Here is a 14,845-nt window from a genome sequence, read left to right as displayed (position 1 = left end):
CGTAAAAATATGTTACATTTGCCTGGTACTTACTTTCTCAGAGAAACAGTGTCATCACGTGTTATCTATTTTGAACTCATAGGAGGAGGGATATGTTTAGTTATTTCTCTTTTCGTTTTACAAATAAGTTAACTGAGGTTTCCAGAATCAATTAATTCACCCAACGTTTTGTAGCTGGTGTGTGGCAGAATCAGAGAACTAGGGTTAAAATTCAGATTTCTGTCTCCCAGTCCACAAAACAGTGATGTCACTCTTTGAAACCAAATGTAAAGGTGCTCTATTCTTTTTTCCACACAGCTATCTTATTTTTTTAAGAAAATAGAACTATGGAGACCTGAATTTACATGGTTTGTGAATTAGGTTGTGTTTAATAGTATTACAAAAAGTTTCATGATTTTGCCAGAAGATTCCCGTGGTAAATACAAAACATCACTATGGCAATTACAAAGTATGCCAAAAGACTGCAATGATGGGGAATAATAATTAATAGGAGATTTGAATAATGTTATTAATATACTTAACAAAAATGAAGCTCTGGACTCAACAGCTAGAGGGATATATGTCCTTAAGCACAAATGAAATATGTACTCAAACAATAACAACTTACATGCCTGGAGCACTTGTTCAGTGCTATATTTATAAATATTATTCCATTTAATCCTCCTAACAATCTAGGAGTGTTATCTTTTCTCTGCTCTTCCTGGTATACAGGTGAAGAAACAAGAGGCCTAACAAGTTTGAGTAACATTCCCTTGGTCATACTGCTAGTAAGTGAAAGAACCAGGGCTTGAAATAAGATCTTTCTTTAACTTCAAGATCAGTGTTTATAACTCCAAGCCATATGACCGTCCTAATGAATGGTGTACTTTTCAGCAGCAGCAGACACTAGTGTTGAGAATGGAGCTTCTGTTGACTAATTCTGGCAGAGAATGGAGTGAAATCACACAACCAGCTGACACTGAACAATTGTTTGTGTGATGCCAACACAGCATGGAAGAGTTGTAAAGGATTTTCTCTCAGTTCTATTGTCTCAGAGCACAGACCACATCCAGCATTGTCTTCTTTCACTCTAGGCAGCTGCAGACCACAGATGGCTTCCTAGCATAGGCAATCATTATAAACCTATTAGAGTATTTTATGATCTCACAGGATTTTTACCATGTCTGCATTTCCCCCTTTTTCAATACAGATATGCTGTTTTGTATTGACAGATCAGCTTTAAAATCTTTCAAAAGGAAATTAAGTAAAGATTGTCACCATAATTCACCCTTCCTAAACAACCAATGGATTTTTACTGTTGTTACTCTGCTGGGCATGGTGATGTCCTGGCAATATTATGCATTTTCCCAGCTTTTATAAGTATGCACATATATTTCAGGATGGAGGCCTAGAAGAACAATTTTGTTTGCAAGCTGGGATGCAGAAGAATTTGGTCTTCTTGGTTCCACCGAGTGGGCAGAGGTTAGTTGATAATTCGATATAACATACATTTTCATAATAATAAAGCAGTTTATATTTAATTCACAAGAATGTAAGAATAACTGGTCAATCCAGCCAGAAAATATTCAAACTTTTTTCCAGAAAGTCTGAAGCAACATATTCTCTTTCAAAAATCAACGATAAAAATGTTTTCATCACTTGAGAACTAAGTTTTGTTTGAATTTTTAAAGCCACTTAATGTCAATTGTGGAAATAATTTAATCTTTGTTGTCTGGGAGTGTGATAGTAGCTAAATAAATTCACTAGAAACTGGACATCATAATAAGATATAATGTTTTAACTTTTCCAAATTAACTCCTAAATCTAATTACATTTAAATATTCCTTGAGCTTGTACTGTCTTCCTCATATCGTAATGACCTACTCTAAATCATGCTAAAAGTGAAGTGGAATGCCCCACCACAGAATATTGACTAGGCTCCTTGGAAAGTAATTTTACCTGCATGCATTGTTGGCTTTGTGTAATAGAAGTGTTACTTGTAAACATATGCAAAATTAACATTCCATTAACTTCTAATCATGCTATAAATATTTACTTGGCTCCTATTATCTAGGAATTATGAGAAGCCCTGTCAACTTCAGTTTTCTCTGGGGTAGAAAAAAAGTAGTGCTCCTGTAGACAATGATTTATGCTGGGCTTCCCTGGTGGCGCAGTGGTTGAGAGTCCGCCTGGCGATTCAGGGGACATGGGTTCGTGCCCGGTCCGGGAAGATCCCACATGCTGCAGAGCGGCTGGGCCTGTGAGCCATGGCCGCTGAGCCTGCGCGTCTGGAGCCTGTGCTCCGCAACGGGAGAGGCCACAACAGTGAGAGGCCCGCAAAAAAAAATATGCTGGCATCAAGAAGAGCCTAAATATTTTGAGGGTGTGATTTGCCTCTTTCATCTTATTTTCATCACCTAGAGCTGCATGTTTTTTCACTTTATTTCTTACAGTCAGGACACTTAGAAAATTGCTTGTTTTGGAGATTCATAATCCACTTATATCAAAAAAAATCCTTGGTCAGTGTTTTAAAGCTGAGAAAAAAAGTTTTAAAGTTTTGACCAGTAGGTGGTGTCATAACACAGGAGAATTTAATTTGACGGATTAAACCATAGTGTGGTTAAGAAATCAATCCTTGGGCTTCCCTGGTGGCACAGTGGTTAAGAATCCATCTGCCAATGGAAGGGACACGGGTTCGATCCCTGGTCCAGGAAGATCCACATGCTGTGGAGCAACGAAGCCCATGCACCACCACTACTATGCCCACGTGCCACAGTTACTGAAGCCTGCCCGCCACAATGAAGAGCAGCCCCCTGCAACTAGAGAAAGCCCTCACACAGCAACCAGAGAAAGCCCGCGCACAGCAACTACCCAACAAAAACAAAGAAATCAACTCCTTTTCCACTCACTGTATTATGAATGTGGATAGTCTCATCTCAAATTTTAGTCTTAAAAATGTTTTGCTTGTTATTTCTTACCAATGACCTTTATTGAAATTCTTTCAAACATATGCTTGAAAATCTTACATGTCAAATTTGGGGTGAACTTGGGCCAACTTAATTCAGAAACCTCCATACAGTAAATGTAGATGTGCATTTTTTTAGAAAGGGGTTATGGCTATTTGTTTGTTTATTTATTTATTTAATATTATAGGAGAATTCCAGACTTCTTCAAGTGCGTGGTGTGGCCTATATTAATGCTGATTCTTCTATAGAAGGTGAATATTATTGGTTTCATAGGAAAATATATGATCTTGGTAGTAACAGCAATTTAGTTTGTAAATTATTCACTAACTAGGAATGCAAATCCATTAACAAGTGGTGAGGGAATTTGCTGCTGGTTTGTCATGCTCATGGCAGCTGTAAGCTCTAGGGTGCTGATTTGGGCTCTGGAAACAACACTCTATGATTTGTTTGTTTCATCTGGCGGATTACCTTATCTATGGTAGGAATTCAGTGATTATCTGCTAAATGAATAAGTCAGTTATGGAACTAAAGATTTCTATGATTTTAGAATGGAGCAGCAAAACGTTATGATTTAACTACTGTCATCATATCATGCATACAAATTTTGAAAACAAATGCTGATTCCCCAGATTTCAACTTTCACCAAAATTTTTTTCTTCTTAAATATTTTTTCCTTCAATTCAACATGTATTTACTAAGCACCTCTCTATGCAGTGTACTTCCCAGGATTTCAAAGGAATTAGGGGTTAGTAAAGAACAGTGTAGTACTCAAGAGTTTAAGACTCAGTATAGATGATAAAATACATCAGTCTAGGATTCTAATATATGAGGTACTCTCAGAAGGATATTATTGGACTGATCTTGGAGTTCAGAGGAGAGAATAATAGCGACGTCAGGAAAGGCTTGAGAAATGAGATAGGCATCGAAGACAGGCCTTTTAGAATGGATTTGCTTTGATAAACAGAGATTCAAACTAAGGGACAATCTCAAGTCGATTTTCAAGAAACTGAAACAGTCCATTGTCACTGACTATACTGTAGCCCCGCACGAATCTTTCTGCCTCTTGACCACATGCAACTTCTCAGCCGTTACAACTGCTGTTCTCTGTACTCAGATTGCTGTTCGACACACCATCTGTTTAATTCTTATTCTTACAGTCTCCCCAGGAATGTTATTTTTTTCTGGGAAGCCATCTTTGTAGCACTCACCACTGCTGTTATTAAGTAATTATTTGTTTTACAAACCCTCTCCCTTTCTAGACTATATTTTTCTGCCAGGAACAGGCAGGATCATACTTCTTCATTCCTCGATTCTTAATGTCTTATTAAATAAATGGTGTTTGCATGGGTGCAACAAATGAATGAATAAATGAATGAAGGGTGGACTTATAAAATATTTTCTTTAGTTTATTAGTAAATCTGCCATGTCAAAAATAGTTGGAGCATTGCATATTGATGGAGGCACATTGGCATTTACATTTTCTTCTTTGTCCACGTATCTGAGCTCCACTGTCCCCTAAGTTAGTTCGTGCGTTTCAGTTATCTTTTCTTTCTTCCTCTAACTTTCCTTAGTTAGTGGCTCAGGGCTTGGCCTTATTCCCGGCACTGCTAATTTCTATTATTGTTATGTGACCTCAGGTTGTTACTTTCTCACCTCTCAATAGAGTTACTAAGAGCACATATCTCAAAGGTTCTTGTAAGGGCAAAAGAAGTTAATATTTGAAAAACTCCCAGACTTGTGCCTTGCACAAGGTAAATGTTCAAAAATGTTAGCTTGGATTATTATTATCTTTATTTATTTATTTACTGGCCACGCCACACGGCTCGTGGGATCTTAGTTCCCCAACCAGGGACTGAACCCCGGGCCCCCGGCAGTGAGAACACAGAGTCCTAACCACTGGACCACCAGGGAATTCCTTATTATCCTTATTTAAACACACATATGAAGATGAAACACCTTTGCCACACAGAATAAGTATACCAAACATATATTCTTCAGAAGTAGAATAGTGTTCTCTCTATTGCTAGTTTCTTTTTTTTAAGACTTGATTTAAATGCATTTTTTTAATCTTTGATTTTGCTGTTTACGTCATTCCCTGGTTTAAAACACTACATTGTCTCCCCAGCATTTTCAAGATCAAGAGCAAATAACACACTCATTACTCTGTGATTGGAATACAGCTTGTCTCACTTTGTTTTTATATTTAAAATTTTATTAACTGTTCATTTTTCAAATAAAAAAATAAGTCATCTATTAGCTTTCTAATGTTAAAATGCAAAATTTACAAAGAAAATAATATCTACTGAAACCATTCTCAAATAACCCTCTCTTCAAAGGAACTATTGTCCTCTGTTTGAGGAATTTCCATCATGTTGACATTCATATACAGAATTTAGCTCACACAAACTACCAACCAATGTTTAAATATAAACATTTATTTAACACAATATTCCTGTGAGGTGAGTACTTTTATTATCTCTTTTGTATAGAACATTCGCTTGGGTGGAGTAGGAGGTGAAGATGTGGAGAGGTGACCTGAGGTTGTTTCATGTGTGGCACCAAGGGTCATGGTGAGGATGAATTTTATTGAGTGATGAGCTGGAGAGTTTTGATCAGACTTAGGTTTTATTTATTTCTTTATTTTTGGCCACGTGTCTTACGGGATCTTAGTTCCCTGACCAGGGATCAAACCCATGCCCTCTGCGTGAAAGCTCATAGTCCTAATCACTGGACTGCCAGGGAATTCCCCAGACTTAAGTTATAAAGGGATCATTCTGGCTAAAGAGTTAGGAATGGTCTTTGAATGGAAGAATAAAATAAAGAAATGAAATAGAAAACAAACTATCTTCTTGTCTTTCAGGAAACTACACTCTGAGAGTTGATTGTACCCCACTTATGTACAGCTTGGTATACAACCTAACAAAGGAGGTAAAAATAATCACATGGAATTTTAAGTTCTACAAATGATGTTTTCTTGAGGTGGCATTATTCTGTTAAACATCTGTGTTGTTTTATAACTTTTGCCCATTTTTCCCACACCAATCTGAGGCAGTCTATGGAGAGCATTGCGTCTACCATCTCCATGTGAAACCGAGAAAACTGAGCCCAAAAAGCATTAGCCACTAGAGTCACACAACTTGTTCAAGTAGCTGAACCAGAACTTGGTCCTGTGGTTTAACTCCTTAATTTTAAAACTGGTTTTTACTCTTTAATATAATAATACCAATTAACTTAGGACTCTGGAAGAGTTGACATTTCTAACCAAATGAGAAAAAGTATGTGTAAAAAACCAGGTGCTGACTCCTGGGACAGAGACTGGGTAAGACTATGTACCCAATTCCTGATTTCCTGCTGTGGGCTTCAGTCCACTGAGCTAAAGTTATCGTAATTCTGACAGCAGAACAACATACTGAACCTGGCAGAGAGGCGGTGCCTGAATTTCTATAGGACCAACAGGCAACTCTTCATTTTAATTCTCCTGCCCCATAAAGCTACCGTTCCTAAAGGTAGGGATAAGTAATGTTTTGCATGGCAGATTTTTGCTGTTACTGCTAATTACCTGATTTGAACTGAAAAGGATAAAAAGACTTGCTTATTTAACAGAATTACCAACTGAAATGTAATTACCAGGAAAGACAATTATTTCCCTCAGATAGGGATTTTCAATAGATCCTAAACATATTGTTAAGCTTTGGTTTCCCAAGCATGGAATTTAATTTATTAGCATCTCCAGTAGGAATAGAAAAGTTTAATTTGGCGCTAATCTATTCATATTATTACTTAAGATCTCTGTCAGGTGCCTGCAGTTTTACAATTCCCATGAAGTGTATACAAAATTAAATATCTGAGGGCCTCCCTGGTGGCGCAAGTGGTTGAGAGTCCGCCTGCCGATGCAGGGGATACGGGTTCGTGCCCCGGTCTGGGAGGATCCCATATGCCGTGGAGCGGCTGGGCCCGTGAGCCATGGCCGCTGAGCCTGCGCGTCCGGAGCCTGTGCTCCGCAACGGGGGAGGCCACAACAGTGAGAGGCCCGCATACCGCAAAAAAAAAAAAAAAAAAAAAAAAATTAAATATCTGAAACATTGTGTCTCAGAGAATTCCCACCATTTATGTAATTTGAGGTCAATACTAAGGAAGCTTGGCAGTTATATTTGTTTACCAGGTGGATTGGTGGCACCTTGTGACAAATGCAAAAACACTACTTTCTAGGTCAAGTTTGAAATTATATGATTCTTGACAGTTTTGGATTTTTAAAATTCTGTTTTTGTTTGGGGAAGGTGATTCGTGGTATTTCAAATTCTAGTGATAAACTGTGACTTTAGTAATATATTTCTAAACACATTATTTCAAATTCATATTACTTAAAATAAATGGAGTGGTACTGTCCCTTGTATCAAAGTTTTGTGTAAATTTGTAAGCTTGAGTGAAATTATTTTGTGCTTTATGTATTGATATTTTATGACTTAAGATGCTGACATAACTTCTCTCTCCCCAAGTTTATATAAATTTATCTGTGTTCCCATCAACCTTTGCACATCCGTCTATTATAGTACCTAGCACATGAATTCCACATTTTAATTTATAGTTCCCCCTAGTAGATGGTGTGTAATTTGTATTATTAAACTTTGTATGGCTGACATCTACAAAAAGACTTCCACAGAATAGGTAGTCTATAAAATCTTTTGAGTTGAACCTGTCAAAAAATAGAGCATAGGGGCTTCCCTGGTGGTGCAGTGGTTGAGAGTCCGCCTGCCGATGCAGGGGACACGGGTTTGTGCCCCGGTCCGGGAAGATCCCACGTGCCGCGGAGTGGCTGGGCCCGTGAGCCATGGCTTCTGAGCCTGCGCGTCTGGAGCCTGTGCTCCACAATGGCACAATGGGAGAGGCCCAACAGTGAGAGGACCGCGTACCGCAAAAAAAAAAAAAAAAAAAATAGAACATAAGACTTTTATTAAATAAAAAATAAAAACTTTTTATACCATATATTATTCAGTTACAGTTTAGTGAGTATTAGTTACAGTTTAGTGTGCTAAACGTTTTGGCATAACATTTAATGCTCTGAGTTTAGCATTCAATAGTAGTGCATATTGTACTCCCTTAGAATTTTCATCTGTAAAATCTGAAAATGTATTTAAAGCCCTGTGTTTAACACAATTACAATAAATACTCAACAAATTAAATAAAATATTAGTGCATTTGTTTTGTTATGTATTATATAATGACTTTGACAAACTTGTTGGCACAAAGCAATATTTAAAAAAAAACAAAAAACGAAAAAAACAAACCTTCCCTTAACCAGCTTGCTTCTTTTCATTTTTTTTTTTTTATAAGAGGAGGAGGAATGTGTTTTTGAGAGTAGCCTCCCTTAATTTGGAAAAATAGACCAAAAAAAAAAAAAAATCTTACAGTGTGACCATTTGTCTGAATACAATGGCTTGGTAATAATTTGGTATAGCTTTCTTTTCCATACACTCCATGTATTTTTTTTTATAATAGGTGCATTATATATAATAACATGAGCATTTTCCCATATTGTCAGAAACTCATTGTTGTAATTCTTGTGACTGCTAATGTATGAATTGCATTCCTTATTTTCCTGAATATAATTTGGCTACTCATTCCCTGGTTAATAGATGTTTAGGTTTTAAAACATCTGATTTATAAGTATTCTTTCTCTCTTTTTTCTTTTTTTTTCCTTTTAACTTGTGTAGCTCCAAAGTCCTGATGAAGATTTTGAAGGCAAATCCCTTTTTGAGAGCTGGAATGAAAAAAGCCCTTCACCCGAATTCAGTGGCTTGCCCAGGTAAACAAAGAAAACTCTTTACTAAATTCAGTATGGAATTGTGTTGAAAATAAAAGGGTAGTTTCTTTCAACAAATAATAAAATTTTAATTTAAAATTCTCTAATATCTGTTAAAGAAAAAGTGATGCTTAGGTTTACAAATAAAATTGTTACCCCAAAACTGGGTCTGCCTCCTGGTGCGTGTGAGCCAAATGGCACAACCAAGCCAAAGAGCGGTAGAAGGAAGGATGTATTACTTGCAGCAAGTAAGGAGAGTACCGGGGATCTTTTCCAAAGCAGTGTCTCCCTGGACAGCAAAATGGGGGAAGTTTCAAGTTAAGGGTACATACATATTCATGAGGGGGTTTGAGCAGAGGAGAATTCAGTATAGAATTGGGGCAAAGTTTGACAGAGTCCAAACTTTAGTTGATTGAGTTCAGAAAGGGTCAACATCATCATTCCTTAGGTTTCAGCTGATCTGGGGGTTGAGTGCTCAAGGGGATCCAAATTCTGTAAAACAGCTCAAAAATGTTCTTCAGGCTAATCTTTACCATTGTAACAGAACTGGGAGTCTTTACAACTGATTTATTATCTTTGCTATTGTTACTTCTCTTGCCTGATAAGTCATTTGTTCCTAAATTATCTTGCTGCCTTAAGGTCATTAATTACTGAGACCTGTTCAAGGATAAGCATTATGGTCAGGCCTTTACCACAAAATGGCTTAGGCCAAAAATGAATTGTCTTATATCAAGAAAGCCATGACTAGTTCTCTTTCCCCAGGGACCCCCTACCCTCTCTGCTTACAAAATATTGCTGTGTGTTTTGAAATTAAATCTGTAGGCCATCAAAATATGGTTCGCTTTTGAATAGGTAATATATACACATGGCACCTAAGTCTGTCCTCTCATTACTGTATAAATATTCTTTTTTCTGAACATATACAGTTAACAAGTGTTTTGTTAACTGCATAATGTTCTAAGAAGAATATAGACATCATTTCAGGTTTAGTTGTGTCTTCATAAGCACGGAAAGAGGAATAAATATCTCAGTAGTTTGAGATTAAAGATAACAGTATGAATAATTTAAATTTTTAAGGATGGGAATTAAATCTGAGTTATCTGAAAATTTTCTGATTCTTTTAACTTTATCATGTACAACAAATATAGATAATAAAAAAAGTTAGTGAAGGAAAATATTTTCCAACTTCAATAATCTTTTTCTAAAAAAGCAACATACAATTGTGATATTGTGATTCATAATAAGAAGTGCATATTTGGTCCTCCTGATCTCTTACAGAGCTCCTAAACCCCTGGAATTTTCTAAGTGATCAGAAGGACAAAGGTGTCTTTTGTTATGTTAATGAGGTGATACGACCCCACTTAAGGTGGGGGCTGGTTGCCAGGAGAACCAACCAAGTGACTTGAGGGTTGGAACTTTCAGTCTGACCCTCAACCTCCCAGGAAGGGAGCAAGCCTGGAGGTTGACTCAGTCACCAGTGTCCAATGACTTAATTGATCATGACTATGGAATGAGGCTTTCACAAAACCCCAAAAGGGTTGGGTTTGGGGAGCTTCTTGGTTGGTGAACACGTGGAGGTGCTGGAAGAGTCCGGCGAGCCCAGACAGGGCGTGGAAGTTCTGACCCCTTTCCCATACCTCACCCTATGCATCTCTTCCATCTGGCTGTTCTTGAGTTATAACCTTTCATAATAAATTGATGATCTAGTAAGTATATGTTTCTCTGGGTTCTATGAGCAGCTCTAGCAAACCCAAGGAGGGGGTTGTGGGAACCTCCCATCTACAGCCAGTTGGTCAGAAGCACTGGTGGTGGTTGTGTGTTGGGGGGGGACAGTCTCTTGGGACTGAGCCCTTAATGTGTGGGACCTAACCTTATCTCTGGGTGGACAATGTCAGAATTGAGTTGAATTGTAGAATACCCAGCTGATGGCCTGGAGAATCGCTTGTTGTTGGTGTGGGGAACTGCCCCCACCCCGACAACACACACACAAACAGGTTGGAATTGGATCCAGAAACCCAAAAGAACAGTGGTCACCTCTCCCTAGAACAGTCTTATGGAAGTAGATATTTTGTCATCAAAATTGACATTCCCCGCCACTTTTTTTTTTTTTTTGCTGCTTATATCTAAAATATATCCAACACAATATATCTAAAAATTATATTTATAGTATTTAGTGGAGATTAGTTTAATTAATTTTGATCTGTACTCAGTGAAGAAGTTACTCAAATAATCCTGTATTTTATCCCTAAAAGGATTAGCAAATTAGGATCTGGTAATGATTTTGAAGTGTTCTTCCAAAGACTTGGAATTGCTTCAGGCAGAGCACGGTACACTAAAGATTGGGTAAGTCTATCAGTAAGTTCTTCATGGTTAGTTATGAATATATTTTAGCTAAACAAATAACTCTGGATCAAAAAAAGTGACTTAAGCACCGTGCTTGTTCCATCTCTGATTCTGTTCATCAAATTGAAATTATTTCAGTATTTTAATTGGTTTCTTCTGATATCAATCTGCATGTTTGTAAATAATATGCTTCTGCTGCTATTTCTTTCTTTTTCAGTTTTAGGTATTATCCATTTACTTCTTACTAGAAAAGCTAGGCATTCAGTTCTTTTATATCACTTCTTCTCCCAACCCCCAAATACTTTCCCTCATCACATTTTTTCAATATATAGTTGTGTTACCCTTGTTGATTAGAAGACATTTTTTTCCTTCGTGTGTCCATACTTAACTCACCTCAAACTCTTAGTATATTCAAACACATCAGGTGAACTGGCAGAGTCCATTTTTCCCACTGGGGCTCTTCTGCTCCTCTAGGTTCTCTGGTTATTCTTTCTGCCTGTGGCACAGCTCTTGGCTGTGAAATTTTCCTTCACTAAGAATTCTGAGAGTATCTTCATTTCACTCGTATTTTGGATTTTCTGTTTCCCAGATTTTTCTTCCTTTTTCTTATTTACTCTCCATGTTTTTGGGAGCACATCCTTCAGGCACTTCTTGAAAAGGGTGAATGACAGCTAAACACCTTGCATGTCTGTTATACTACACAAAATTCTTCAATAATTTGACTGGGCACAAAATTTTGCTTGAAAATTCTGTACCTTTAGAATTTTGAACTCATTGCTTCATTGCCTGTTGAGAGATGTTGTTTGTTCCTTGATCTTTTTCTTTTCTATTTAATTTATTTATTTACTTGGTTGTACCAGGTCTTAGTTGCAGCATGCATGTGGGATCTAGTTCCCTCACCAGGGATCATACCCCGGGACCCCTGCATTGGGAGTGCAGAGTCTTATACACTGTGCCACAAGGGAAGTCCCTTGTTCCTTGATCTCTTGCCTCTGTTTGTTTGTTTGTTTTAATAAACTTATTTATTTATTATTTTTGGCTGCATTGTGTCTATGTTGCTGTGTGCAGGCTTTCTCTAGTTGCGGTGAGCAGGGGCTTCTATTCATTGTGGTTCACCAGCTTCTTATTGCCGTGGCTTCTCTTGTTGTGGAGCAAGGGCTCTAGGCACGCAGGCTTCAGTAGTTGTGGCTCGGGGGCTCTAGAGCACTGGCTCAGTAGTTGTGGTGCACAGGCTTAGTTGCTCCGTGGCATGTGGCATCTCCCCAGACCAGGGATCGAACTTGTGTCCCGTGCATTGGCAGGCAGATTCTTAACCACTGCACCACCAGGGAAGTCCCACCTCTGTTTTTTTTTAAAGGAAGATTTTAGTATCTTCTGTTTATGACTGTGTTGCCCTTGGTGTACATGTGTATTACGCCATTTTTTAATACGCTGAGCTGGGAACAAAGTGGACTCTTTGTTCTGGAAACCTATGTATTGTAGTTGGAGGAAATGTTTTTTTCTTTGATTATTTCCTCTTTCTCAAACAATTATTAATTTGTTTAGCATCTGTAGCATTATTTTCCAATGTCTTTATCTGTTCTTTTGTGTTCTTATCTGTGTCTTTTTCTACATTCTGGGATATTTTTCTCAACTCTGCCATTCATTAATTCTTTTTTATTGTTTCCCTCCATTCCCCGTAGTACCTCCTTACTGTGGGTTGATTTTATTTTAGTTTGTGTGCTTGGTCTGTATCTTTCAAGTTAAAGACTTTCTTCAAATGCCTGGCCCTCTTTGGCAATGTATCTTATTTGGGAGTGAGACCATAAAAAGCTGATTGAAGCCCTGTATACAGGGGTGGTGCTTGTTGTAGGGGGTGCTTCACAAAAGAGGGATTGAGAATGCCTGTTCTTGTTGCTTCATTGGGAGCCAACTAATGCAGAGAATCTATAGGTCTTTTGTCTTGGGCTAGTTATTCTCCCCAGACAGAAAATCTCTATAATCTCTTACCATTGGGGTTGGTGATGAGGGTAGATGTTAATATTATCTACATTTTACTTATGAGAAAACTACAGCAAAGAAAGGTTAATAACTTTTGGGTTAATAACCTCCCAGAGTTATTTGGTAATAAGCCATGAAACCTCGATTCAAACTCTGGCAGGCTAATTCCAGAGTCCCACTCTCAACGCACCACTATATAAAGTGTTCTGTTATATCAGTAAAAAAAAAAAAAGCATCTAAACGATGGGCAAAAGGCATAAATCAGCAACTCAGAATTTTAAAAGTTGTTCTCTCTTGCCTTTTGTGTATGTTCTTGTTTTTTTTTATACCTGACTGAGCATTACTTCTTTACTTAGTGAGATTTTGGATCTACTACTGAAACCCTCACTGTTCACTCTTCACTTGTCAGCACACTGCTTGTCAGAAAGTTATTCATGGAATTTCAGTCATCAAACGATTTGCAACATTGCCCTATATAATATTGTATCATGCTTATTTCCTTGCTTCTAATGATTCTCTATCTTCTTAAATTATTTTCACCCAAATGCAACATTATCTTGTCTTTATTTCAGAAACATTTCTATTACATCTCCTGTTTTCCTAAAGGCAAGAATGTTAGGTTTTTTTCCAAGGTAATATTCATAGTATTGTTTATGTTATATACACATACTTTTTAACTGGTGAAAACCTGGGGTGGGTTTTAATATTATATTAACCCTTTAGTAAGTGGCTTATTGAGGTACTTAAATACTTTCCTCTATTCATTGCTGACAGAAACAGTCTTACTATTATTAACAGTATCTATGATACTATGCATTTTATATGTTATCTCACGAGAGATATATTTTGTTTTTTTGGTTGTTTTGTAGGCAACAAACAAATTCAGCAGCTATCCACTGTATCACAGTGTCTATGAAACATATGAATTAGTGGAAAAGTTTTATGATCCAGCTTTTAAGTATCACCTTGCTGTGGCCCAGGTTCGAGGAGGAATCGTCTTTGAACTAGCCAATTCCATAGTGCTCCCTTTTGACTGTCGAGATTATGCTGTCGTTTTAAGAAAGTATGCTGATAAAATCTACAATATTTCAATGAAACATCCACAAGAAATGAAAACATACAGTGTGTCATTTGGTATGATACACTTCCTTTTTCAAAATTCACAGTCTATATGTTTCTATTAATCTCTAAAATGTAATGATCTACCTTAGGCCCATTTATTATTTATTGCTATTCCATATGATCAAATATTTTATGCATATAAATCTTCCATTTCATTGATGCCTGTCTTGCAATATACAAAATATAAATACCTTGTTAAATACAAAAGAGAACAACCTTCTATATTGTTCCCTTTGCTTAAACTATAGAACAATGCCAATAGGTCCTCATTTCTATTTCAGAATCACTATTTTCTGCAGTGAAGAATTTTACAGAAATTGCTTCTAACTTCAGTGAGAGACTCCAAGACTTGGACAAAAACAAGTACGTTGTGTATATATATATAGATATAAGTTATGCATGTAATAGATATAATGAAAAAAAATACTAGCTGACATCTTTGTTGTTGAAGTATCTTTGGAAAGTTTTTTTCTGCTTTCTTTCTCTTCATTCTAACAGGGCTATACAGGACTGCCATATCTCTCAAAGAGATATTTTTGACATTCTGAGTGGCATATGTGCTGTTGAGAAATGCTGGTACCTTCTTTACTACCAACTGAGTGGTAGTTACAAAATTTCCACCTTAACATTGAAGGTTCTCCACTGTGTGTCCCCA

General features: G+C 37.2%; 1 protein-coding gene across 1 annotated transcript in view; it reads left to right on the top strand.

Moving 5' to 3' along the window:
• The window catches only part of FOLH1 (folate hydrolase 1), a 57,471-nt gene that overhangs the window by 36,131 nt on the left and 6,495 nt on the right, over positions 1–14,845 (top strand). Inside the window, exons 11-17 of the mRNA XM_060104494.1 lie at positions 1,379–1,461; positions 3,133–3,196; positions 5,806–5,873; positions 8,657–8,748; positions 10,998–11,088; positions 13,938–14,202; positions 14,472–14,553. Coding sequence (XP_059960477.1) covers positions 1,379–1,461; positions 3,133–3,196; positions 5,806–5,873; positions 8,657–8,748; positions 10,998–11,088; positions 13,938–14,202; positions 14,472–14,553 — 745 coding nt within the window. The remainder of the gene's footprint in view (positions 1–1,378; positions 1,462–3,132; positions 3,197–5,805; positions 5,874–8,656; positions 8,749–10,997; positions 11,089–13,937; positions 14,203–14,471; positions 14,554–14,845) is intronic.

The sequence above is a fragment of the Mesoplodon densirostris genome, chromosome 7, assembly GCF_025265405.1.
Source record: "Mesoplodon densirostris isolate mMesDen1 chromosome 7, mMesDen1 primary haplotype, whole genome shotgun sequence".
In the NCBI taxonomy this organism is placed as follows: domain Eukaryota; kingdom Metazoa; phylum Chordata; class Mammalia; order Artiodactyla; family Ziphiidae; genus Mesoplodon; species Mesoplodon densirostris.
This window is presented reverse-complemented; position numbering and strand designations above follow the sequence as displayed.